Source organism: Kryptolebias marmoratus, linkage group LG19 (assembly GCF_001649575.2).
Source record: "Kryptolebias marmoratus isolate JLee-2015 linkage group LG19, ASM164957v2, whole genome shotgun sequence".
In the NCBI taxonomy this organism is placed as follows: Eukaryota; Metazoa; Chordata; class Actinopteri; order Cyprinodontiformes; family Rivulidae; genus Kryptolebias; species Kryptolebias marmoratus.
In genome coordinates this window covers 21,533,493-21,558,829 of record NC_051448.1, presented here as the reverse complement: position 1 = coordinate 21,558,829, position 25,337 = coordinate 21,533,493, and the positions used below count along the sequence as shown (strand labels likewise).

Below are 25,337 nucleotides of genomic sequence, written 5' to 3'. Positions count from 1 at the left end.
TGTTAAGAGAGTGAGAACAATTTGCAAGCAATCCAGCTTACATCACATCTCAGCTTTAAAAAGCTCAACTCCACACTCTGTATTTCTGAATTGAGAAAGCTCCTCGGATGAGAAGCGAAACGTCTTCAGCTACAGAATAGAAGTCCAGTTGTTTTTGTTTTTTAACTTTTTTTGAATTTGTTGCACAACCTTTTGAGGTAATCAAATGATTTCTTTAACTCTCCCTGAGACTTCTGCAGCTGTCCACAGATATTTTGGCCCATTACTCATGAATAAATTACTCCAGCTGTTTTAGGTTTGATGATTCCTTCTTCAAACTGTATGTTTCAGCTTCTTTAACAGATGATCAACATGATTTAGATCAGGGCCCAGAAGGCACCAAAACAGAACTGAGCCTCCTCCATATTCCACTGTAGGCACAGGGTTATTTTCTTTGTATGTTTAACTTTGGGCCTGTGATCATAGGCCTGATGGAACTTGTTGCCAAGAAGCTCCAGTTTTGTCTCATCTGTCCAAAGGACATTCTCCCAGAGGCTTTGTGGCTTAACTATATGTATTTTGACAAATTTCAGTCTCATTTTTTTATGATTTGCTTTCAGCAGTGGTGTTCTCCTTGGTCATCTTCTATTAAATCTACTTTGGCTCAAACAGCAACAGATGGTGTGATCTGACACTGATGACCCTTGACCTTGAAGTTCAACTCTCATCTCTTTGGAAGTTGTTCTAGTTTCTTTGGTTACCATTCATATTATCTGTCTCAATTTATCATGAGTGTTCCTCTTGCCACCAGGCAGGTTAGCTCCAGTCCTGTGGACCTTAAACTTCTGAATAATCTGAGCAGCTGTAGTCAGAGGAACATCAAGCTGCTTGTAGATGGTCTTATAGCCTTTACCATACTTGTTAATAATTTTAGTTTTAAGCTCTTGAGACAACTCTGTCCTTAGCTTTCTGTGCTCCGGGTTCAGTGTGGTACACACCATCATAGCAAACAGCGCAGTGACTACTTTTCATCATTTAAATAGTCAGACTGACTGATAACAGGATTGAAGACACCTGTGATGCTGAGAACAGGACACACCTTAGTTTAACATGTCCCTGTGGACAACTAAGTTTTAATCTTTTCTAGAGGTACCATCCTTTTTGTCAATCCCAGTTTTATTAGTCTGTTTTCTAAAAAAAACAATCACTGATTTAAAAGCATTGACTGACTTTTATTACCGTATTTTCCGCACTATAAAGCGCACCTAAAAGCCTTCAATTTTCTCAAAAGCCGACAGTGCGCCTTATAATCCGGTGTGCCTTATATATGGATCAATATTGAGCAGCAACAGGTCTCCCAACTATGGGAAGCAGCCGCCAACTCCATTTTCTCCCGTAAAAGAAATGGCGTGCGGTGCATGCTGGAATATATGACTGCGTGAAGCGGGCATTTTCATTTCCATTTGTGTGTGTGTAAAGACCCCAAAATGGCTCCTTTCAAGAGACACACCTACGACGCAGAGTTTAAACTCAAGGCTATCAGTCACGCAGTAGAACATGGGAATAGAGCAGCAGCTAGAGAATTCAACATTAACGAATCAATGATGCAGAAGTGGAGGAAGCAACAAGATGACCTGTGCCAAGTAAAGAAGACTAAACAGAGTTTCCGAGGGAACAAAGTGAGATGGTTACAGTTAGAGGACAAACTTGAACAGTGGGTTGTTGAACAGAGAGCAGCAAGTAGAAGTGTCTCTTCAGTCACTATTCGAATGAAGGCAATAGTGCTAGCACGCAAATATCAATGAATTTAGAGGTGGTCCTTCTTGGTGCTTTCAGTTTATGAAAAGACAAAATCTCTCCATCCGCACAGGAACTACTGTTTCGCAGCAATTGCCAAAAGACTACCAAGAAAATCTGGCCACTTCCCGCGCATACTGCAAAAACAAGATCACTGAAAAAAGATCCAGCCAGAGCACATCATCAACATGGACGCGGTTCCACTCACCTTTGATCTTCCTGTGAACCGCACTGTGGATAAAATGGGAGCATGTATGGTGAATGTACGCACCACAGGGAATGAGAAGTCATTCTTTACTGTAGTTCTCGCCTGCCAGGCTAATGGCCAGAAACTTCCACCCATGGTTATTTTAAAGAGGAAGACCTTACCAGCCGGCTCGTTATCAAAGCTAACTTGAAGGGATGGATGGATGAAGAAAAGATGAGTGAGTGGTTGAGAGAAATTTATGTCAAGAGACCGGGTGGCTTTTTTCACACAGCTCCGTCCCTATTGATCCCTATACAACTCCATGCGCTCCCATATCACAGATGGTGTCAAAAAACAAAAAAAGCACACTAATTCAGTGCATGCTGTCATTTGGGGTGGATTGACAAAAGAACTCCAGCCGCTAGATATTGGTGTCAACAGGGCATTCAAAGCTAGACTGCGAACTGCGTGGGAGCAGTGGATGACAGAAGGCGAACACACGTTCACCAAGACGGGGAGACAGCGCTGAACGACATACGCCACTATCTGTCAGTGGGTCGTAAATGCCTGGGCTGATATACAGTATCAGTCTCAACTGTGGTCCGAGCTTTCAGGAAGGCAGGAATTGACACTGAACTGCCAGACAACAGCAGCGACACTGACTCGAATAATGATGACTTTGACGAGATGGAAACGGGCATGTTGGATGCTGTATTTGCCCAACTGTTCAATTTGGACAGTAAAGAAGAAGAATTCAAGGGATTCATTGATGATGAATGAACTGATAAAGTGAAATTTACATGTTTCTTTTTCGTTTACAGCTGAACATGGTTGGTCATATTTTGAATATGGACATTAACGTTTGAACAACATTGACTTATTGTCATATTGTTATTGCTTTGCACTATTTCGAGAGTTACTATATTGTGATTGCACTAACGTTTGATTTACCGTAACGGTATCAGACTATTTCTTTTAAGTGTTTATTTAATCGAGAAAAGTTCCCCTCCACTACCTGTTATACCTTGCTGTTGTTAAAAAATAAACTGTGTCGCAAAAATACTACATCACTGACATTACCTCGGGAAAAATAATAAAACAGCTGTTTATTCATTTTGGGAGTTAACGATGTTGTCAGAACGCTGGTTTGTATTTTATTTATAAAGTTTGACTGACTTATCTGACTGTTTTGTTGACATTCCCTTTAGCGCAGCTCCATCTAGTGGATACATAACACAACCCCAGCCACTACTGTAGCTTCTATTCTATGCACCTTATAATGCCAGTCCCTCCAGGATTTTGCATGCTTTTTTTGTGATTGTTGCTGGCTAAAATGCTTGATTTCGTGCAGCATTTTCCTAAAAGTTGCGATGAAAAGTTGTGATTTTTTTTTACTAAAATACAAAAAACTATAACTTTTAACATATAAACCAAAAATACTTACTAGTTTTGTAAGATAATTACCAACAAACATTGACATTATCAAAAGGTGCTTTATTTGAGAACTTCGATAGTTGATAAACTGACATTCATGACCATTTCTGGATTGTCCCTCGTCTGCAGCTCTCCTCACGTTTTGCAGACACAAAGTGTTTGTTGATGCGTTTATGTTTGATCATTACACTGCAGGACGTGCAAAACAGCTTCCCCCCACTCTCGTGCGGCTGGGTAGGAAACTGGTTTGCGCGGTCCTTTGCTGAAATCTTTGTGGGCAAATGTGAAGCATTAGCGCACATTTTTGCTTCGGTCGCTGCTCCTGCATGCTCCCAGCGTTCTGATGTTAACAGGATGTGATGTCATGTGTCTTCTTCATGAGTTATTTGGAGTTATTTTGTATTCCATACTACACAAACCCACAAAGAAGAAACTAGACCGCAGAAACGGTGGCGAATCACTTTAAAAACAATAAATATTGGGTTAAAGTTGCGGGGAAGTTGCAAAAAGTTGCGATTTTGCGAGGTTTGCTTGATTTTGCGTTAATAGTTGCAATCGCAACATTGCAAAATCCTGTAGGGTCTGTAATGCAGTGTGCCTTATATATGAAAAAAAGTTTTAAAATAGACCATTGACTGAAGGTGCGTCTTATAATCCGGTGTGCCTTATAGTGCGGAAAATACAGGAGTTTGTTTTCAGTTTTTTTTTTCCTAAATATTACTGTTGTTAGCTTCAAGTTATCTCAGAGACCTTTGTGGGTTTTTCTTTCTATAGGAAAAGGTTTTAAACAAATTTGTCCACAACTATATATATATATATATACACACATTGCTGAGACAATTCAGTAACAGCATACTTTGGATGCAAAAAGGCTTCAAAATGCAAATCAACAGATCTGCTGTTTCATATTTCCTCCCACACACCAAAAGACCAAAAGACATGCATGTTAGGTGAATTGGTAACTCTAAATTGTCCCTAGGTGTGAGTGAGTGTGTGACAGCTTGTTTGTCTTATTTGTTTCTCTGTATGGAGGGAGAATCTTGACATAAGTCGAGAGCACACATATTCGATTTCGAGCAGAAAAAATCTGCGAGCGAGCAGAGATGTTTGCAAGCGCAGATCTGATCCGTGAGAGAGAGAGAGAGAGAAGTTTTGTGCACGAGGGGAAAATCTGAGCGCTAACACAAACATTTGAGAGAGAAAAGAGAATATTTGAAAGAGAGCAGAAGTTCTGAGTGCAACCGTTAAAGTTTTGAAGGCAAGAGATGAAATCCTGCTTGCAAATTGAATTTGTGCGCTATCGACTTATGTCAAGATTCTCCCTCCATATCTATGTGACCCTGTGATGGACTTGCGACCTGTCCAGGGTGTGCATCCTGCACAGTGACTTCTGGAGATAGTCTCATATACAGTATATAATATATACATCCCTGAAAACTTTGCCAAAAGACTTTGCAAAAACCATCCATAAAGACCATCCAAACTAGGGTTGTCATCCATTGTGATGGGGGCCTAATTAAAACCAGCCATAACCTTCACTTTTTGAACACCAGGATACTCGAATTGGACACTCACTTGCATTGCAGCAAACCTCCTACAAGAAAACTTAACCTCCTGAGTGTTAAAATACACAACTCTTGTCTTTTTTCTCTCAGTTTTTATCACTGGCCACAATAAAAGGCAGGCGATAATGTAATGCTCTGTGTGTATTTGTTTGTCTGTCAGTTAGCAAAATATTTCATGACTACAGGGCAAATTTTACTGAAACTTTCAGAAAGTAATCATTGGATGTAAATATAAAATAGGAATGGGAGTCATAACCTATTTTTAGATGCATTACATTGTGGACATGTACGACTCTGAATTGATTTTCAAATGCCAAAAGTAGTTTTTGTTAACATTATTCTGTGCTGCCACTTTAAGAGATTTAGCAGTGAAGTTACTGCACAGTTCTGTTTGTCCTATTAGAATTGCTACACATGGTATAGTAGAAACCTGTTGCAGTAAAGTTGTTTTCTCATCTTTTTCATATTTTCCTTGCTGAACCCTGAAAAATATTTGTCTGTAATCATTAGTGAAAGTTATAACATGAATGTCTTTAATAAGGACTTTAAAATGTTGGATTTGTGAATAAATGTTCAGTGATAAACATGGTGCTAATTATGTTAACTTTTCTAGTGTTCTCAATGTTGAGCTAGCATCTGTGCTTACTGTTGGTCAGCAGCCTGTGATTATTAAGTTGGGTTTTTTTACAAATGGTACTATGCACTCTATATAAGGAATGAAAATATACAAATCAGTGTTCATGTATATTAACATATAGTTATTTCAATAAGTAAATTTCTATGTCTGTCTCTCTATTTTAGTTCAGTGTTTTGGATGAACATCATAAGTTAACCAGCTGCTTCTTGATGTTTATTCACAAACCTGATAATCTCAAATAATCAAGATGCAATGATATTTATTTTATAATTGAATCACAACCCTCTGAATTGTTATCTAAAGATTCCTACCCCTAATCTACAACTGAATAACCTTTGGAGTCAACCTGATTCAAGATGGTTGCCACAGCTAATCAACATTCACAAACACATAAATGGCTATAATTCAGTCAATTTACAGATATTGCACTAAATTTTGTGTGGTAGTAACTGACAGTGGTGCCCAAATCTATATTCTGGAATGCAGGGAAGAGTGTGTTATGCATTCCTTCAATGAATACTGCTTTCAGTAATCAATTGTATTCTTTGTGTGAAAGATTCAGGTTCTTATTAACATTTTTACTGTGGATCTCAGTAGCTTTGGTCATGTTTTGCTTCTTCCTGCAATGCCTAAGTGTTGTTAGAATATTTTTTTCCAATTGCTGAATAGGCAGCTAAATCTAATGAAAACATACTAGGTCCCCAAGAGAATAGTTTATAACCAGTTTGATTAGTTTGCTTTTCATGTACCTCTGCTTTCATTTGCTGTAACTACATTCTAGCAATGAACACTTGGGAAACTATTTGATATTGAGTTTTTTGTGTACTGCATCAGTTAAAACAACTCAAGGACAGTTTGCCAACAGAGCAGAAATGATAAATGTAGAATAAACCTGAAAGTTTAAATTGTGAAAAAAAAAAAAAACATCAGTGTGCATTTTTTTGCTATAAGTGATTTGATTTAACAATCTTAAAAGTTTGGTTCCAGATCTTAAAAAATCTTCCAGTGATATTCATCATGAACCATTGAATAATTTTAAGTATTTACACAAAACAAACCTAAAGTTGTTTTTTTTTAAAGATAACTAAATATCTTCTGCCACAACAAAATTATTTTGGATTATTTGAAGTGGGATTCTGTGGAGTTGTTATCGGTAGTCAGTAACTTACCCTCTGTAGACAGCAGTCTAAATGATCTCAGTTTACAAAACAGAGAAGTTCTCATCAGAGTCAATCTAAGGACTAGTTATACTGAGTTATCCCAGAGCAGATTTCAGACATCTAAAACAACTAAAACCTCAGAAATTCCAGTGGCTCAAAAGAATGTTATTTTAGAAAATTTATACCACCAGCGTTAGTGCATCAGACAGTTAGTTACATACATCTCTGTGTTTATTTACATTGAAGTCGGAACACTGTTCATTGTAATATGTTTTTAATTTTGTGTTATGGAATTCCATAACACAAAATGGAATTGGTGTTTGTGTAACTACCTGAAGCAAAAGCAGTGTGTGTATAAAAAATAAAAATAAAATGAAAATTATTAGCAATTTTGGTGGGTGATAGTAGGAGAAAGATTTTACAGGAACCACAATAACATTTTTGAGGTTTGAGTTGGATGGCAGCAATACATTTTGACAAGGACCCCAGTCTCACTAACAGTTAACTTGACCTCCACCAATAAGAACTTTTCTCTGATTCTCCAAACTGAGATTGCTGTGACTATTTTCTGCTTCTTATCTGTCTCATTAGAGCTTTGTGTCAATGATGTTGGTAAAAAGGTTTCCTTTTTAAACAGACATAAACATTTCGAGTAGCACGGACAGAAAAAACAAATAAATCACTTAACTGCTTGCCATACCTACATGACTTGTTGCTCTTCATTGCTTCCATGGATCATGACTGGGAAATGTTTCAGCACAGCTGATAAAAACCAAACAGGACATTTCTTTAAGCTTCTGCTTGTTATTCTGAGCCACCCATCTATGCTTAGTTTGATGCAGTGTGTAAAATAGTAGGGCAGCACAACATATACAAAACGTTGTCATCATCACAATATCAGTGAGCACAATATCAATACCACAAAAAACTGCTTGAACTGCAAAAAATCATAGGACATTGCATTTAATGTATCATGCACTCATGTTCTGCATGTTAAACATATACTTGGTCAATTTAACAGACTCTCACTGGCAACACCTGGTTTAGAGGATAGTAATGAAAGAAGAAAACATAAGGAGTGAGAAAAATATAGATTCATTGCAACTGACATTGTCATTGCAATATTAAACAATAATATCAGATATTGCAAAGTTTTCTAACATTGTGCAGCCCTATTAGATACCATAGTTCTCTTCTTCTTTTTTGTGCTGGCTCTTTATAAAACGCAGGTAAATAAAATATGTGCTTGCTTCTAGATGGGAGTGGTGATCATGTGTGACAAATGTAGTCATTGTGTACTTCAATGTAACCATGCCAAACATTTGTACCGTGACAGTTTGATATGAATACATGGTCTGTTGCAATGCAACAAAAAAAACAAAAAACAAACAAACAAACAGTGTGACAGTAGCATTGCTTTCTTTGTGTGCTGCTTTGGTCCAGAGTAGTATGGTAATCTTGTTGCTTCTTCCTGAGGATAAATAACTACTTCTGATTGTGACCTCACTGCAGCTGGTTTTAGCTTACTTACATTGAAAATAATTATATGTATGAACAGTTATAAATAGCAGGCACTGTGGCAATCAAAATTTCCTTATTTTTTTGCAAGAAAGTAGACAAGAGATTTTATGGAACAAAATTGCCTGAATATTGATTCCTTTGGTGAAGATTGCTTTTGGGTTCCCCAGTGTTCACCCTCACTCTCACTTTTCTCATCTGATTTTATTGGGTTTGGATCAGTCTTCTGCAGAGAGACCTCCTCCTTGCGATATTGGCTCCTCTGTCATTATCACCTGTATGACAGGCCTGCGCTGTTAACGGTGGTCCTGAATGGGAGAATTCACAGTGGGCTGCAGCACCGGACACGCTCTCTCACCATGTGATGGATGTGTTTAGGGGGTGTGCTTGCCCCACAAGTTTTAGAGCAGTAATTTTGCTTAATGACCTGGAAGAGTTTTGTGGTGGGCCAGGGAAGGAGAAGAGGCCAAAGGCACCCGGGACCTCTATTACAGAAGCCCTGTGTTCACTCTCTGAGACTGTAAGGCTTATTTTTTTAGCCCTCTCCACCCCGTACTCTGCAGCAGAAAATAGCCTAGACTACTGGACAGACGATGACAAACTGCCCTCTTACAATCCATTCAGTGTGGTACCAGCTCAAGGAGAGACTTGGGATTACAGAACCTCCTGCCTGTTCATCCTTTCATTTTGAGCTACAGCTTCCCATCTTTCTCCCTCATTTTAAGGATCCCTTATTTCTGAGTGACTGCTCCATCAATAGAGTTCATGTAGCTTAGGTCAGACATTCACATGATCAACGTGTATCCTTCATGTTGTATGGCAAGCTTCCTTTGTTAGTTTAAGTTGTGTGATTCCTGTTGAAAGTGGGGGTTTTTTCCCCCTGAAATAAAAATAACAGCAAAAATGTTGTCTCATGCCCAGCAATAAGTTTAATAAATTGTCAATGTTGACAACCTGAGCCCTCTTTTTTAACAGTTAGGGCTAATATGCTACTGGCAATCATGTTTAAAGGTCATTTAATTTTCAACAATCTTCTCAAGACCCCACACTTGTTATTTCATGGCCCCAAGTGGTGTACCAGTACCCAACTTTGGGAACCTTTGTTCTAGAACAGCAGCCTGTCATCGTGTTGAAATTTCAAAGAGGACTAACATGTTACAATTTTCACTTGTGTTGAAAAGTCTTTCTAGATACAAACTTGTTGTATTTATACATGTTTTCTGGCCATGACAGAAAGCATTTGATATTGCTCTTTGTTTAACCCCAACTTCAAATGTCCATTCAATGTCGCTGTGAGGGCCAGATGAGATTTATCAAGTCACGTGTGGAGATTGGGTGTGAGGCATAGAATGCCGGTGACTCACAATCAAGGTTTAAACTTCCGAACTTAGTAGGATGTGTAGATATTACACAACCCCCAATATTACCAACCCCCCATAAACACATATTTTGTTTTCAAACTCCACTGAAATTTATTTCACACTTCAGGTTGCAACAAAACAAACTACAAACCGTCTTTTACAGTGAAACACTTTTGTGAAACTGTTTTTTTTTTTTTTTGTTGTTGTTGTTCTATACTGTAGAAGAGTATTCTTCGCTGTCAGTGTTATTTCAAACATGTTTCTTTTTTTTGTTATTTGTAATAATATTCAACTTGCTATCACCAATACATTTTAAAAAAGCCTCTGTGCAAAATGGGGTTAAAAACCTGTCCATTATGCTTAGTCAGGCACTGCTTTTTTTTTTTTTTTCATTCATCCATACCGTTTCTCGTGCCCCCCTGCAATGGCACTGTGCCCCCCCAGGGGGCGCGCCCCACACTTTGGCAACCACTGCACTTGAGACTATCTGTACTAACGCTTTGTTTGATAAACATAGCTAAACACATTTCATAAATTGCCATCCTACGTGGTGAAATAAACAGTCTTGATGATGTCACTGCAAAGGCTCTATAGGTCAGACTCTGTCATTACTCAGTAACCCGAACCCATATCCTACCTCTATGTGAGTCCTTACCCTCAATTTGTTAAAAGCTGAACAGGTGAACAGGTGAGTCAGATCAAGAGAGAAAAGGGAGTATCAAAGTCATTGTTGTTGGGAAGTATTACAGTTTTTAAAAACCCATGATATTTACTGTCAGAGAATGACCTGGAAAAAAAACAGCCAGTAAAATAGTCTGGAGTTTAGAAATACTGAGTCACAAGCCAAAGTGCCTGCTTAGACCACAGTAAAGGGAGTAACGATGACCAAGCATGTAGTCATAAAAGCATGCAGAACATCCTCAGGGTCTACAAATGAGAGGATCGTGACTGGATTTTAGTGATATATGCATCAGATTAGCAAGAGAAGACTGTATTACCTTAGTGGGCTAAACATCACATTGTCTCTCTGGTTATTGGTTCTTATCTCAACACACTTACATCAGATGTTAATATGTTAATAGTGCCAATATTAGCTCCAGGAAAATGACAACTTATAATGGAAATAGAATCATTAAACAAAATATTCAGTACTTCATATCAGCAATGTAAAAGATTGCGGAACACAGGTTTTTAACACTAATCCCACCACACAGAAAATAAGTGACCAAGTGATCATTGAGCCATGTTTTGAGCTGCCAATTTTAAAAAAAAATTCAGAACCTTTTTTATGTGCAGGGCTTGCAAACTGTATTCTTGTCCATTAATATTATTTTATTGCCCACCCATATCATACCTGCCTCAGCCCACTTTGTACCCATTTAGGCAACCATCCAAACATTTATGATTTAATCTATTCCGGTACACATTTGAAATGAAAACAGGCAGATTTGGTGTTGATTTTTTTATGATTATTTGTCATAGACATGGTTAGACCTGGACATTAAGGGTTGTAGCTGTTGTAGACGCCCTCATTAGGTGTAACGGAATTGTCTTGTATGCTTCAAATCTATTCACAGCTCAGTGTTATGTCATGCTGCCTTCTAAGTAATATGGCCTTCCATTTACAAGACTGGTGGTGTTATGTCTTACTAATCAGCTTTGTTCAAATAAGTACTCTGACAATCTGAGGTCAGATTCTACCACTTGCATGCATCTCATCCCTGGGACTATTCTTTTGTAATAAATTAGTAAAAATCAACAAGCTGGGTCTTCTGTCATCCTTATTTTTTTGCCACAACATTAGTCTCTGATATTTTTTGTCATAGGAAAGCTCCAGTGCAAGTGTTAAAATACATCTCTAGCACTCTAGAATTCTCAAAACAAAGTTCAGTCAGTTCAGTTGTTGAGATGCCTGCAACAACTCTGTGACTATTTTGAGAGAAAATTTGTTGCCCAATTTTTTTTTACCATGCTTAGAACTCAAGCAACAAGACTGCAAGCTTATGCGACTTAGGTTAACCCCTACATCAATCGTGGCCCCTGTACCGGTGGCAGCAGCACTTCTGCCAACAAGATCAATCCAATTAGCCTAGGGACTAAGGGGCTAGGAAATTGAGAACCCCACAAATGTTTCAAGACATTTTGGAGATACCCTCCTGAATCCTCTTTGGGAATTACTCATCAACAGTCGCAGCTCAGTGAGACACTACTTTATGCCTGTGAACATGCACAAAACTTCCACAATAATGAATTATTGTAGTAGCACCAAAACAGGGTCCTGGTGGAGCAAGGAGTGTTGATAGACAAAATCAAAACTCAGGATGTCCTAATTAAGATTTTTTTGTCCCTAATACTAATCTGAGTCATGTAAGATTACATATTGTCTGATACTAAGTCTTAGTCCAGTACTTGCATCATTTTGTTTCAGCACAGACTTGGATATTACCGATCATGAGTACATTAAAGGTATTAAAATCAATACCATTGTGTATTGATTTTACTAATTTTACTTCTAATATATCCAATGAATTGAATGGTTGACAGTGCATTAAGATATGTGTTGTATCAGCCTCTGACCAGAGATGCACAATCTTTAGTATGCACCTCGACACTTGATTAACTTTTAGAAAAAATCCAATTGAAGATGGTCACCATTGCCAACTGACACTCTGAAAACATAGAAATGGTCATAATTCAGTCAATTTTTTTCAGATGTTTTGCTAATATTTGGTGCAGTAGTATCTGAGAGTAATTCACATTACACTTTTTAAGTGCTACTCACTGCTCAAAATTATTACATAAAACTTTTGCATTGTTACTTTTGTCTGTTACCAAAATCCCTCATCAACCACTAGACAAATTTTAATGAAACTTTCAGAAAGTTATCATTGGCTGTGCATCTGCAGTCTGTCCAAATCAAGATGGCTGCCACAACTAATTGACATTATCCAACACAAAAATGACCAAAACTGTCAATTTTACAGATATTGAGCTAAATGGTGTGGTAGTACCTGAAAATTCACACACAACACATATTCTGAGTGTGACATTTCACAATATAACATGAAACTGTGCTAAATGTTTTATTATTAGGTTTGACCAAAACATTTTCAACAAGGCCATAAGCATTCAAACTCCTCACTGATAACAGAACTTCCAAGTTTCTAGTAAGAAAATACTTATGACATAGCTTCACTATTTGTAACATCAAGACAAAGTTAAAAAGAAAGTGTTCATAAATACTGCATGAAGTCTAAGTGCTGATGTTCTGCACTGCTACTGCCAAAAAGTATGTCACATCACCAGCAGACATGTACACTGAGAACATAGGCAGACTTGTTCTGTCTGTGTTTATGAGTGAATGTCTTGGAGACAAGATCAAATGAGAATATGTTTATTCCTCCAGAGTAATAATGACCACTATAGAGTTTTAAAATGAAAGTCACAACATTTTGTAAGATACATTAATGCAGACACTTGCGGTCCCAACACATACCCTTATTTCTATTACTATTTGTACATTAATCTTCTGTTTCTGTCGTGATTTTCAACTTGCTACCCCTCCTGCAGCTTAGGAAAAATATCACAAAAATCCATCCATCCATCCATCCATCCATCCATCCATCCATCCATCCATCCATCCATCCATCCATCCATCCATCCATCCATCCATCCCATTTTACCTGCTTTTTCGTGCAGGATTGTGGGCAGCTGGTGCTTATCTCTGGTGGTCATTATGCAAAAAGTGTTTCCATTTTCTTTATCTTTATGTTCATAAAGTGCTTGAAATATTAAATATGAATTGTAATACTTTCTTGACACCATGACTTCAGACGCATCACCAGTGTATTAGTTGGCACATGATGGTTTGACCTTTAGGGGCTGTGGTAGGCGTTCTTTGTTTTTCTACATTACACACCTAACCACTGGACAGATTTTAATGAAACTGTCACATAATAAATCATTGAATGTACAGCTCCAGCTGAGTCAATATCTGTAAAATTGACAGAGTTAAAGGCATTTATGTGTTTCCTAAGGTCACTTAACTGTGGCAGTCATCTTGAATGTGATTAATTCCAAAAGGTAATCAGCTGTAGATGGTCATCTGATGATTACTTTTTGAGAGTTGTTAAAATCTTTCCACTGGTTCACCAATAGCAGTACAAACGAGCACACACACAAATACATGGACAAAAACATTACTTGGCAATAAATACATATGTTTTTTTAATTACAAAAAACAATTCTGACAACATTATTTAAATAAAAAATGTTGAAATACCCATGCCTGGCCACTGTGTTTGTGTGTGTGGAGAAGAGGCACAAACACAGCAGAAATTCTGTTTATAAATATATCCATAGTCTGAATGGGTTCAAAAATATCAAGAGACTTAATCCCCCCCAAAAAAAACTTGTATTCTTGTATCCTTATGGTGAATATAGGTACAACTAAATTTTAGGATTATAAAACAATGGTACCACATTTAGCAGTCATTGAATGAATGTCTTTGTTAGAAATCTTCTTCAGGGTTTTTAGAAGTGATTCCAACCAGGGACTGTTCACCAGATGGGCTCCTTGTTGTCATCTACCTTCACCTGCTGGCAATCTATCACCCTAATGAATCCCAGAGCCTTTCTAATCATGTCTAGAAAATGACACACTTTTTTACATCCTATTTGGTAATCAGTGAATGGAAACGCATGCTGAGGCCCCTGGTGTAATGGTGCAAAACAGAGGGCTTTGCGTTTCCTTTCTCTCCACTGATTTTAAACCAAGTGACACTAACTAATTAACTTGCAACCTAATAAAACTAAAAGCAGGAAGAGCCATCTTGCTGACTCATTACATAGGCTTAATCCTTTATAGTTAATTAACTTTTTTCCTCTGTGTCAAACAAGTCGAAATTTATAATACTGTCAAGGAAAGTACACCCCACCCACCAACCACCCATCTACCCACACATGCTTTTCCTGTCTACCAGCTAGATTTGTAAGGAACATTTTTAGACTAACATTGGCACTAAGACATGGGTGAGCCAAATACCCTGTTCACTCATACTAAAATATTTCTGTGGTTCAAAACCATCAAACTGATTGCACGTTAGCAATTTCATGCAGGAGCACATTTACTCCCAGCCATGTGGCTTGTGAATTTTTCAGATACTGGCATAGTGTGTGGGTAAGCGGGTGTTCCAGCGTAGGTGGTTTTGCTATATGCCTTTGGCACTCTGAGTTTTTATGTCTATATTTTTGACTAGTGAGAAGCCCACAGATTTGACTCACATGAATGGACTTCATGCAGATCGTTTTGAGTTCTGGGGCATGGTAGTCTGAAAGTAGTCTAAAGGTAATCTGAGTACAACTTTCAACTCGTATGTGTTAGGTAAGAAATCTCTCTGCCAAGGTAGTCAAAAAATAATATGTTCACACTGAAGCTACGGGTAAAATTGATAACTTGGCAATTTTGTTGTTTTGTAGTGATCATGTCCGGCTCTAGATGTTCTACAGAAACTCTTTTGGGACTTCAGTAAATTTCATAAACATCCACTTACTCACATACTTTAAAAGCCTTAGTTATCTAACAAGATATTTAAATCTTTACACAAATATTTATAAACTTTTTGATGGGTTAAAAAAGGGGTATATTATTCCAATTTTTATCTGATCTGAGTTGAAACTGTTAGCCAAGAGTGTAAATTGCTTGTGAAAAAGCATTATACTGTCTTTTATAGACACTTTTATTTGACACTGTAGTTTGGCCCCTTTACAGTGGATGATGACCACGATACATCAACCAGAACATGGATGGTCTTTGTAGCTTCTAGGTTTACAGTCCTGTATCAAGAATGCAACGAGAAGTCTATTATGCATAATACAATGTTATAGGTCCACAGTGGATTTGAGCAAGCATAAAACTTCTTTAGTGAGGCCATGGTGGTTTATCATTGTGGTGACAGTGTATTGAGGTACTGGGAGGGTCATGGGTGAGTATAGTCACAGTCAGACAGTGCATCCATGATGAGGGGCCTACATACATTGGCATGGCTTGGCCGTGAAAAATTTGAAGCTGGTCTAGCCATGCTAGCCTCAACTAACTAACTAGGCTAACTGAATAGGCTACAACCACGATTGTGACAAGGTCATTGAAACAGCCTAACATAGGCGGGATATCCATAGCTGGATTCTGATGCAATCCAAAGAGAGTCATGCCTGGGCAGGCATATAGAACATGAAAAGGGCACAAAAAAACATCTCAAAAATGCAATAAACAAAGCTTAAAAAATGGAAAAAAAAACAATTTGGCATGTACTAGGTAGTGCTCCCTTAAAGAGACTTTCAAAATTTGCTGCCATCCAGCCATGCTAATGTTTGTGTAGTACAGCCACTAGGCCCCTTCCAGTGTGAAGGGGCCTTGAGATGATGCTATCTGATTTCGAAGGAATGAAAATGTTATTCTTGCACTGCCTTTATAGAAAGAGATTGATTAAAAAGAAACATATCCTTTAGGTAAAAAATAAGGAGACTACTGACAAATGGTATTAATTCTTTTCTGGATCTTATAAAAGGTTATGAAACTAGTCAAGGTTGAAAAAAGTCATCTGTCTGTAGTTCTTATTTATTTCAAACATTTTAAATGTTTGAATTGCAGTAAACTATATTGGATAACATTTAGTCAGAAATACTTTGGATGTTCAGTCACCTAAGTTAGTTTTTTTGAATGACCTAAGGTGCCTTTCACAACAACTTCTCCACAGTATGGCCTCAAAGTCAAACCCCTCTTTAGGTATATGTGTAGCACTGTGCAAAAAATGTGTTTCGGGCATTGCCATTCTAAATCCAGTGGCCTGCACTGGAGAGACCACCTGTCATTGCTTCATCACACTGTCAGTTTGTGTTGCTGTGGGTTACATTTTCAGATATGAACTCTTGTGATTCTATTATTACCTCCCTTGGCAGCTCAGAGGTGTAAGAGCAGTGAGTTCACTTTAACTCTCCATGTTGCCTCAAGCTTTCATAAATGAGATAGAATAAAGATGTCTCAGGCTCAGCTTAAAGAGTTTTATTAAAGTTGCTAAAGTTTTTTGTTGGTTCGAAAAGTAGTTCTAAACTTTCTTAAACATAAGTAATTTATTTCTTGTGACGGTTTATACCATGCAAATAGGGCAATTATCCCAAACTTGCTGTTTTTAGCTACATGTGCTAACACATATCTCTCTTGTCCTTTAGGTCATGGAACCAAAGGTGTCTTTGAACTGCTGGCAGGCTGGAGGAGAACAAGAGAAAACCTCCCCTTCAAGGAGCGTGTGGCTGATGCGTTTGCAGATGTAATGGTGTGCTACACTATGACCAGTTCACTCTACATCATCACCTTTGGCATGGGAGCTAGCCCTTTCACTAACATTGAGTCAGTGAAAATCTTCTGCCAGAGCATGTGTGTGGCCATCCTGGTGAATTATTTCTATGTATTCTCTTTCTATGGCTCCTGCCTGGTATTTGCAGGACAGCTTGAGCAGAACCGCTACCACAGTGTCTTCTGTTGTAAGATCCCCTCAGTGGAGTACTTAGACCGCCAGCCGACATGGTTTAAAACCATGATGAGTGATGGCCATGACCTGTCCACACATCATGACAGTGTACCGTACCAGAATCACTTCATCCAGCACTTCCTACGAGAGCATTACACGGAGTGGATTACCAACACCTATGTGAAACCATTTGTGGTTATTCTATATCTCATCTATGCCTCATTTTCGTTCATGGGATGTTTACAAATCAGCGATGGATCAAACATAGTGAACCTTTTGGCCAGTAACTCACCGAGTGTTTCCTATGCTCTGACCCAACAGAAATATTTCAGTAATTATAGTCCTGTGATTGGGTTTTACATTTATGAACCCATTGAGTACTGGAACTCCACGGTGCAGGAGCACCTGAAGACTCTGAGTCACGGCTTCAACAAGATCTCCTGGATGGATAACTTTTTCCACTACCTGCGGGTGGTAAATGTGAGTGCATCAACAAAGAGTGACTTCATCAATATTTTAAAGGGTTCTTTCCTGCGCAGCCTGGAGTACCAACATTTCACAGAGGATATTATCTTTTCCAAGAACCGCGAGACTGACGAATATGACATAATTGCCTCACGGATGTACTTGGTAGCACGGACCACAGAGAAGAAGCGTGAGGAAGTGGTGGAGCTTTTGGAAAAGCTCCGCCCCTTGATGCTAATCAACAGCATCAAATTCATTGCCTTCAATCCCACATTTGTTTTTATGGACCGCTATAGCTCGTCTGTCATCTCACCCATCCTGACCTCAGGTTTCAGTGTACTCACCATCCTCATCCTCACTTTCTTCCTGGTCATCAATCCTTTGGGGAACTTCTGGCTCATTCTCACAGTGACATCTGTGGAGCTGGGTGTCTTAGGTTTGATGACCCTCTGGAATGTCGGCATGGACAGCATTTCCATCCTGTGCCTTATTTACACTCTCAATTTTGCCATGGATCACTGTGCACCACACTTGTACACTTTTGTGCTTGCCACAGAGCACACAAGGACACAGTGCATCAAGTTGGCACTGGAGGAGCACGGGGCAGCCATCTTACAGAACACATCCTGCTTTGTGATCGGGATCATGCCTCTAGTGTTTGTGCCTTCCAATTTGACCTACACACTGTTCAAGTGCTCCCTTCTCACTGCAGGCTGCACTTTGCTGCACTGCTTCGTCATCCTGCCTGTCTTCCTGACCTTCTTCCCGCCATCCAAAAAGAGACATAAGAAAAAAAAAAGAGCCAAGCGGAAAGAGCGGGAGAGGGAAAGGGAGCGAGAGAGGGAGAGGGAAAGAGAAAGGGAGGAGATAGAGTGCATTGAAATCAGGGAGAATCCTGATCATGTGACAAATGTTTGAGTAGTTAGTCATATTAGGAGGGTTAGTACCCACCAGTTATTGGTGGACTGGATAAACTCTCAGATGCTGAGGCACCTCTGTAGGTGCAGGGTAGTCTGAGGTATCCCTTGAGGAGTGGTCACTCCCAAACAATAGCAGCTAAGCTGGGCAGAGTCAAGTGCAGCCCCATTGGTCAGTCGTCAGTCCTTCAGTCTGGACAGTGTATCTCATTTGCACAAACTGTACCATGTTCATGGTTCAAAAGCTCTCTCCAACTATTAATTATATAACAACCACTTAGTTGCCAAAACTTGCCTGCTAAATCTTTTTTTTTTAATCTAGTTTGTTTCAAAGTTAACAATTCTGTTTTCATCTTCTGCTGTCATTGTGTCAGTAGAAATAAATGAGGGTAATAAAAATCAGAGCAGATAATGAAAGCAGTCGGTGTCAAAAGTTAAACTTTGCAAATATGACTGTACACGCACCTTACTTCTCACATTTCAATATCAGTAAATATCAGGGAGAAACAGTGGGCAGAAAGCACACTGCATGCTTTTCTGTAATAATAAAAATAGCTGAACAGCTGAACCAGGCAGATGGCATACACTGTGTCCATTATGAAGAATTATCTCGCACACTGCATTGTGTGGATAGAATTGTCAAAGTTTAGCTAAGAGAAAGGTAAATGTTTTCTGTACTATTTTAGAGGACATACATTCTCAGGCAGTGGCAGACAGAACTGCAGTGGGCTGCATTGAGCGAAGATGAGGTTGGAAGTGAAGTCAGTGTTGTGCAGCAGTATTTGGAAGATCATTGGCTTGAATCTAAACATTGGACTTGAGGAAATCCTATACGACCAGAGAAGTAAAACCAAATGTGAATGTTTCTAAGGCCCTATCAACACTACTCTGGATATTTTTAAAAACAGAGTTTTTGGTAAGGAAAAGCTGGGATTTTCATTTTCTAAATTTAATTTTAATTTTTTTTTTTAATTCCAGATATGAAGCTTTTCAGAAGCAATGATGTAGCTGCCTATTTCACACATGCCCACTATTGCTTTGTGCTTGAGAAACCAAAACAACAATTGAGCCGGTTTTACCAGTTTTTCTACGTCTGTCTTGCTTTATCGCAGTCTTGTCACCAAAATTTTTTTATTTAACTGTGTGCTGAACTAGTTAATAACTGAAAGGAATCTATAAATTATATCAAAGAAAAAACTAAATTTTGATTGTTTTGGGAAAAAAAATCTTGGCCAAGCTAAGAATCTTCTTTCTCTGTATTTTAATGTTGTTAATGTTGACATTCTCACAATCTAGTGGCACAGCACAGCTATCTAAGCTTTTTTGTTAGAAATATGCAGACGGAGAAAAAAAAATACTTGGAGTAATGTAGATGGGGTCTAAAACCTGAAATGTTAAACTTGTTTAGCAGTATGATACCAGACACTTGCAGTGAGTACATTGTTGCTTCTGTGATGCCCCTACAAAGGCTTCCTGTCAAGGTAATTGATTTAGTTGCAATGGTGCCAAAACTTTTTTTTTATTAGATCTCTATTAAAGCATAAAGTCTCAGTAAATTTTGACATTCATACAATTCCATCATTTATGAGTCATTGATGATAATTTGTTCAAGGTTGTAACAAAAGGTCATGCAGGTTTTAAATTCTATGAATAGGCCCTAACTATTAAATGAAAGTAAGGTGTCACTGAATAACATGAAAAACTGAAACCAAACTCAAACTAAACCATATGCTTCCTGTTTTTTTTTTAAATTTTATTTTGAGAAAATGCTATGTCAATTAAAATTTTTAGCACCTTTAGAATCTAGCCAACTTTAGGTGTAGTGTTTTTTCAAAAAAAAGAAAACATTTATTTTTCTGTTTATTCAATATTTATGTTTATACTTTTGAAGCTAAAGAGAAAAGGTTGCTGGACTCAAGTGGAACTATGGATTAAAAACATGACTCCAGGTTAAAATGATGGTCAAAATTTTCTGGATGCACAAATAAGCAGATGCTTGCACAATAAGTTTGCCAATCTTTTTTTTTTACTGCAATGTTAATAACAACAAAAAAAATAATAATTATAATTTTTGTGTGACAGAGCTTGGTCCACCTTCACATTGGATCATTACGTTAAAAATCAGCCAGAACGTAAATGGTCGTAAATGGTCTTTGCGGGATCTTCAGGCAGGTATTAAAAATGCAGTGTCCTCCTTATTATGTGTGACAGAGCGTGAGTTCACATTGGTTGGCATGAGCAGCCTTCATAGCGTGTTTATGGTGGTTTATCATTGTGTTGGCTGCAGTGGCAGGAACTGCACTCACTGTTGTGCTTGGTTGTCAAAGAATTTGCTACAGAACTGACATTGACTTAATGTCTAGATTACAATCATAATTCTGACTGAGTCATGGAAACAACTTAACGCAAACATGATACCTGTGGCGGTAGCATTATGCTAACGTGATGTGATGTGATCTTCCAGCTGCAATCCTGTCTGAAAAAGTTGTGCCAGATTGGACAAGTAGTGCCTGGTAAAGGTGCCGGAGAGCCTATGAAGGACACAAAAAGTAGCAGGACAAACATATTTGGCACCTCCTTGAGACTGAATAAGGTTTTCCAAATTTTACTGTGATCCAGCTTGTGAAGAGCAAAGCATCACCCGGTGTGAGGGGGGCTTATGGCTTTTAATACGAAGTATACCCATGATCGCTCTAGAAATAAATCAGAAATTTTTTTGTCAGCAAATTATTTGGTTTCAACTAATTTAAAGAAACCACAACTCTCTATTAGTTTCCATAAATTACAGACGTTCTGTGTCACTTGAACTAGCCTGGAGGTGGCGTCATCACTTTTGCTTTCAACTTACAGCACTGGACAAGAAAGTGTATAGAAACTGTCTTTGCCTTCTGCAGGCCTGGAGCTGGTTTTACATACTCGTTTTACACTAAAAATAGAATTCCATGGGAAACTGAATGTTCTTTACAAAATACCTTTCTTTTTAGAAGTACAAAATAGCTACCTTCGCCCCACAGGGTAAACAGCATAACCTTCTTCTGCCTTTGCATGATCAGAATCTCTGTTGCATTCTCAGAACAAACACATTCAAGGTCAGCAGCTCTGACAGATACCAATCTCACTCTGACCTCTGACAGGCAGGACTCAGCTGGTGTTGTGTGGTCCATGGGCCCCATGTGTGAGCAGATGTGGCTGATTATCGACCAGTCAATACCTTGTTAAGGGACTGGCTGAGTCTTACAGGGCTGTCATTGAGGAAAAACTGCTGTCTTATTCTTTTGTGCTGCCACCAACAAGTGAAAAGCTCTCACTGAGAGCAGCTAATCAGCCAGTTGGAGTTGTGGTTACAGTGTTCACGCCGAAGCTAAAATGTGTTGATGTTTGACAAAAGGAGAGGGAAGTTTTCTGTGAATATTCACTAAATACCAAAATGCTACTGAGCCCACCTTATGTAGACTTTAATTTGAGTTAAAAATAATTTAAAGATTAATTTTTTATCATAGTTTACTATAAACAAAACACTGTGTATGTGGAGTTTGAAGCTGTAAGTGTAACTTTTAATAAATAGACAGTGCCCTTGTATGAAATTAGGCATTTTTACAGCCAATCACTGCAGCAGATGAAGTAAATGTCACATAATGTAAAAGCCATGTCATGTATGTATAGCGAGAAGGCATGAAATGTTTGATTAATGGTAACAAAAAGCAAATCTTAAATAAGTTACTTCCCAAAAATGGACTGTGTTCGCATGACATTGTGTCATATGTATGCATGTATTTGATTTTTCTGTATGAAGTCTGTGTATTTTTATATTACTTTGCTAAGATGTAGTGACTTCTGTTTGTTGTTGCAAAGCATATTCTGTAACATCATGTGCTGCAAAAGAACAAAAAGAGTCATATCTGTTCCAAAAACAAAAGCCAGAGGATATTTCATGTGTAAAATAACTGTAATTTACTATTTTTTATATTTTCTAAGACAAAAAAATAGCAAAGATTTTAATTATGACATTTTCTTAAAAAAAAAAGAAAAAGATAAAAAGGGGAAAAAAAGTTAAGCAAAGTAGGCTAGTAATAAAAAGTGGAATGTTACCAGTATACTAGGTCCTGTTTGTTGCATAGTCAATGATTGTGTATCTTTTACTGATTATTATACATGAGGCACCATTTTTGTTGTTATTGTGTCTTAATGCCTTATATCACTACTTGCCCACAAATCTAGGAAAACGTGAGTCAACAGCTCATTTAGGCTCCCTTCACATTGGATGATGACCCCAATACGATGTAAATAAGACAAATAAATCTGCCAGAACTTGATGGCTTTTGGAAGGTCCTGCTAAGTGGTCAGAGGCATCACCCTACCCCCCCAACTAAAAACAATTAGTGAGGTCTGTATTGCATGTAAAGAGCAAAGGAGACACAATGGTTGTATTCTCAAAAAAAATCTGTAATAAGGTCTAGATGGAAGCATAAAGAGGTACTCTGCCACCACACTCCATCCAGAAGCAGCAGCAAATTCATGACTTGGCTAGACTATTAAAATCTAAAGCAGAACTGGTCACGCTGGCCTCATATAAAGCCTTAAAGGAATGTATATCACTTTCCGTTCTTCATGACAGAGTTTTAAACTAAGATCAACTTATAGTGTGAAGTGAAACAGTGTGTTGGTCAAACCTTGAAAATAACCTTGATCTCATGTGATATTGTGAGATGTCAAGCTTAGACCATGTGTTCTGAATGACTCTCAGCTACTACCACATCAAATTTTAGCTCAGTGTTTGTAAGACTGACTGAGTTAGAGAAATTTCTATCCTGGCTAATTGGATTGGAAAAGTTGATCGGTTGTAGATGTACATCAAATTGTAGATGTACATCAAAGGATTATGTATTACAAAGTTTGATTAACGTTCATTCAGTGGTTCATGAGAGATTTTGCTAACTGACAGAGTTGACTCAAAATAGTTAATGGCTAAACTCTGAACAAAGATCGTGTTTAAACTGTTAGCACTCAGAATATTTAGGTCAAAATCTGAAAAAATTACTGAGTTTCGTCATTTTTATGTTTCATAAGGTCAGTTACAGCCAACTTGAATTTGTCTGAATCCAAAAGTCGTCACTTGTAGATGTTTATCAAATCATTACTTTTCATTAAAAATTTTTAGTGATTCATGAGATATGTTAGTAACATATTAACACATATACATACACATGGACAAAATCGGTATTGCACTGCCATTGTTTTTAGGTGGCAAGTGATAAACATCATAACAAGGTCATGGAAACAAGATAGCACAGATGCGGTGTTGAGTCATGCTAGGATAGCATAATTCTCTAGCACAAAATCGCATTCTAACATGAAAGAATTGTTCAAAGGCAGGTGAAGGTACAGAAGAGCTTATCAGGGCCACAGAAAAAAGCAGGAAAAACTATTTGACAAGTACAAAGAGTGAAGCAACATCATGACTGCCTTCACACAGGAAGGAAGTTTTTCAAATTTGACGCAATCCAATCATAATCTAATAGAGACGGAGAGCGTATTGGGGTCTCCATCCAGTGTGAAGGGGGCCTTATCAACAGCACAGTCTGTCGTGCTTTGTTATGATCGATTTAAAACAGGTAAAAAAATGCAAGGTAGAAACATAGCATATGATCAGAATGATATGTGTTGCAATATTGTATGCAGCAGGTCAAGCCTAGCAGCAAAAATGTTAATCTTTCCACTAATTCTTCCAGAGCCTCCTTACTAAACAGCATTGGTGTTCGGTCATTATAGAACATATTATTGCTTCCTAGAATTTTTTCTTAATGTCACAGTCATCTTCTTCACGCCTGCATTATTCTTATTCTGAATACAATTAGGTGCATTTGCCAGATAGCATGTGAAATCGTTAGAAATTAATTTTTGAAAATACATACACAGTCCCACCAGTGGTTACTGGAAAGCTTAATAATTAATTGAAATTTTTTTTATTTATTTGGCCCAATTATTAAGAAATATATCAGTTCAACATTTTTCCCATTCAGCTGGTGTAGATTCTCAGACATGCAGGCCATGGTAAATTCAAAAAGGTAAAAAACAAAAACAACTGGACTTCTGTTCTGTAGTTGAAGACGTTTCGGTCACAGATTACCTGAAAAAACTGGAAAAGGACAAAACTATCAATTGATCATTGTACTACAGATTATACCCCAGGGAAGCCACTCCCTGCCTGTATGGACTTCCCAAAATACACAAAGAAGGAACACCTCTCAAACCCATCGTTAGCAGCATGAACTCAGTGACATATATAATATTGCAAAACATCTCGCTGGTATTTTAGCTCCTCTTGTTGGGAACACACCCCATCACATAAGAACTCGTTTGACTTTGCCAACAAAATTCAACATTTGAAGCTAGCTCCAGGAGAAACTCTGGTACAACAGGACCAACTTCACCCCAGATCAGATCTGCACCCTGCTGGACCTCTGCCTTTCCACCACTTATTTCAAGTTTAATGACAGTTTTTACATATAGAAGCATGGTTGCGCCATGGGATCTCCATTGTCACCAATTGTGACTAATCTCTACATGGAGGAAGTGGAAAAGAGAGCACTGAACTCCTTTGAGGGAGCTACACCAAGCCATTGGTTTAGATATGTGGACGATACCTGGATCAAAATTCAAGCGAAAGAAGTTGAAGCCTTCACCAGACACATCAACTCGGTCGACAACAACATCAAGTTTACCAGAGAAGATGCTAACGACAATAAGCTGCCTGTTTTGGACTGTCTGGTTCACATGGTAGGAGAGGACAG

At 38.2% G+C, this 25,337-nt stretch overlaps 1 protein-coding gene across 1 annotated transcript in view; it reads left to right on the top strand.

Annotated features, from left to right (window-relative positions):
- The window catches only part of ptchd4 (patched domain containing 4), a 67,259-nt gene extending 45,536 nt beyond the window's left edge, over positions 1-21,723 (top strand). Inside the window, exon 3 of the mRNA XM_017439369.3 lies at positions 16,866-21,723. Coding sequence (XP_017294858.1) covers positions 16,866-18,547 — 1,682 coding nt within the window. The 3' untranslated portion in view covers positions 18,548-21,723. The remainder of the gene's footprint in view (positions 1-16,865) is intronic.
- The last annotated feature ends 3,614 nt before the right edge of the window (positions 21,724-25,337 follow it).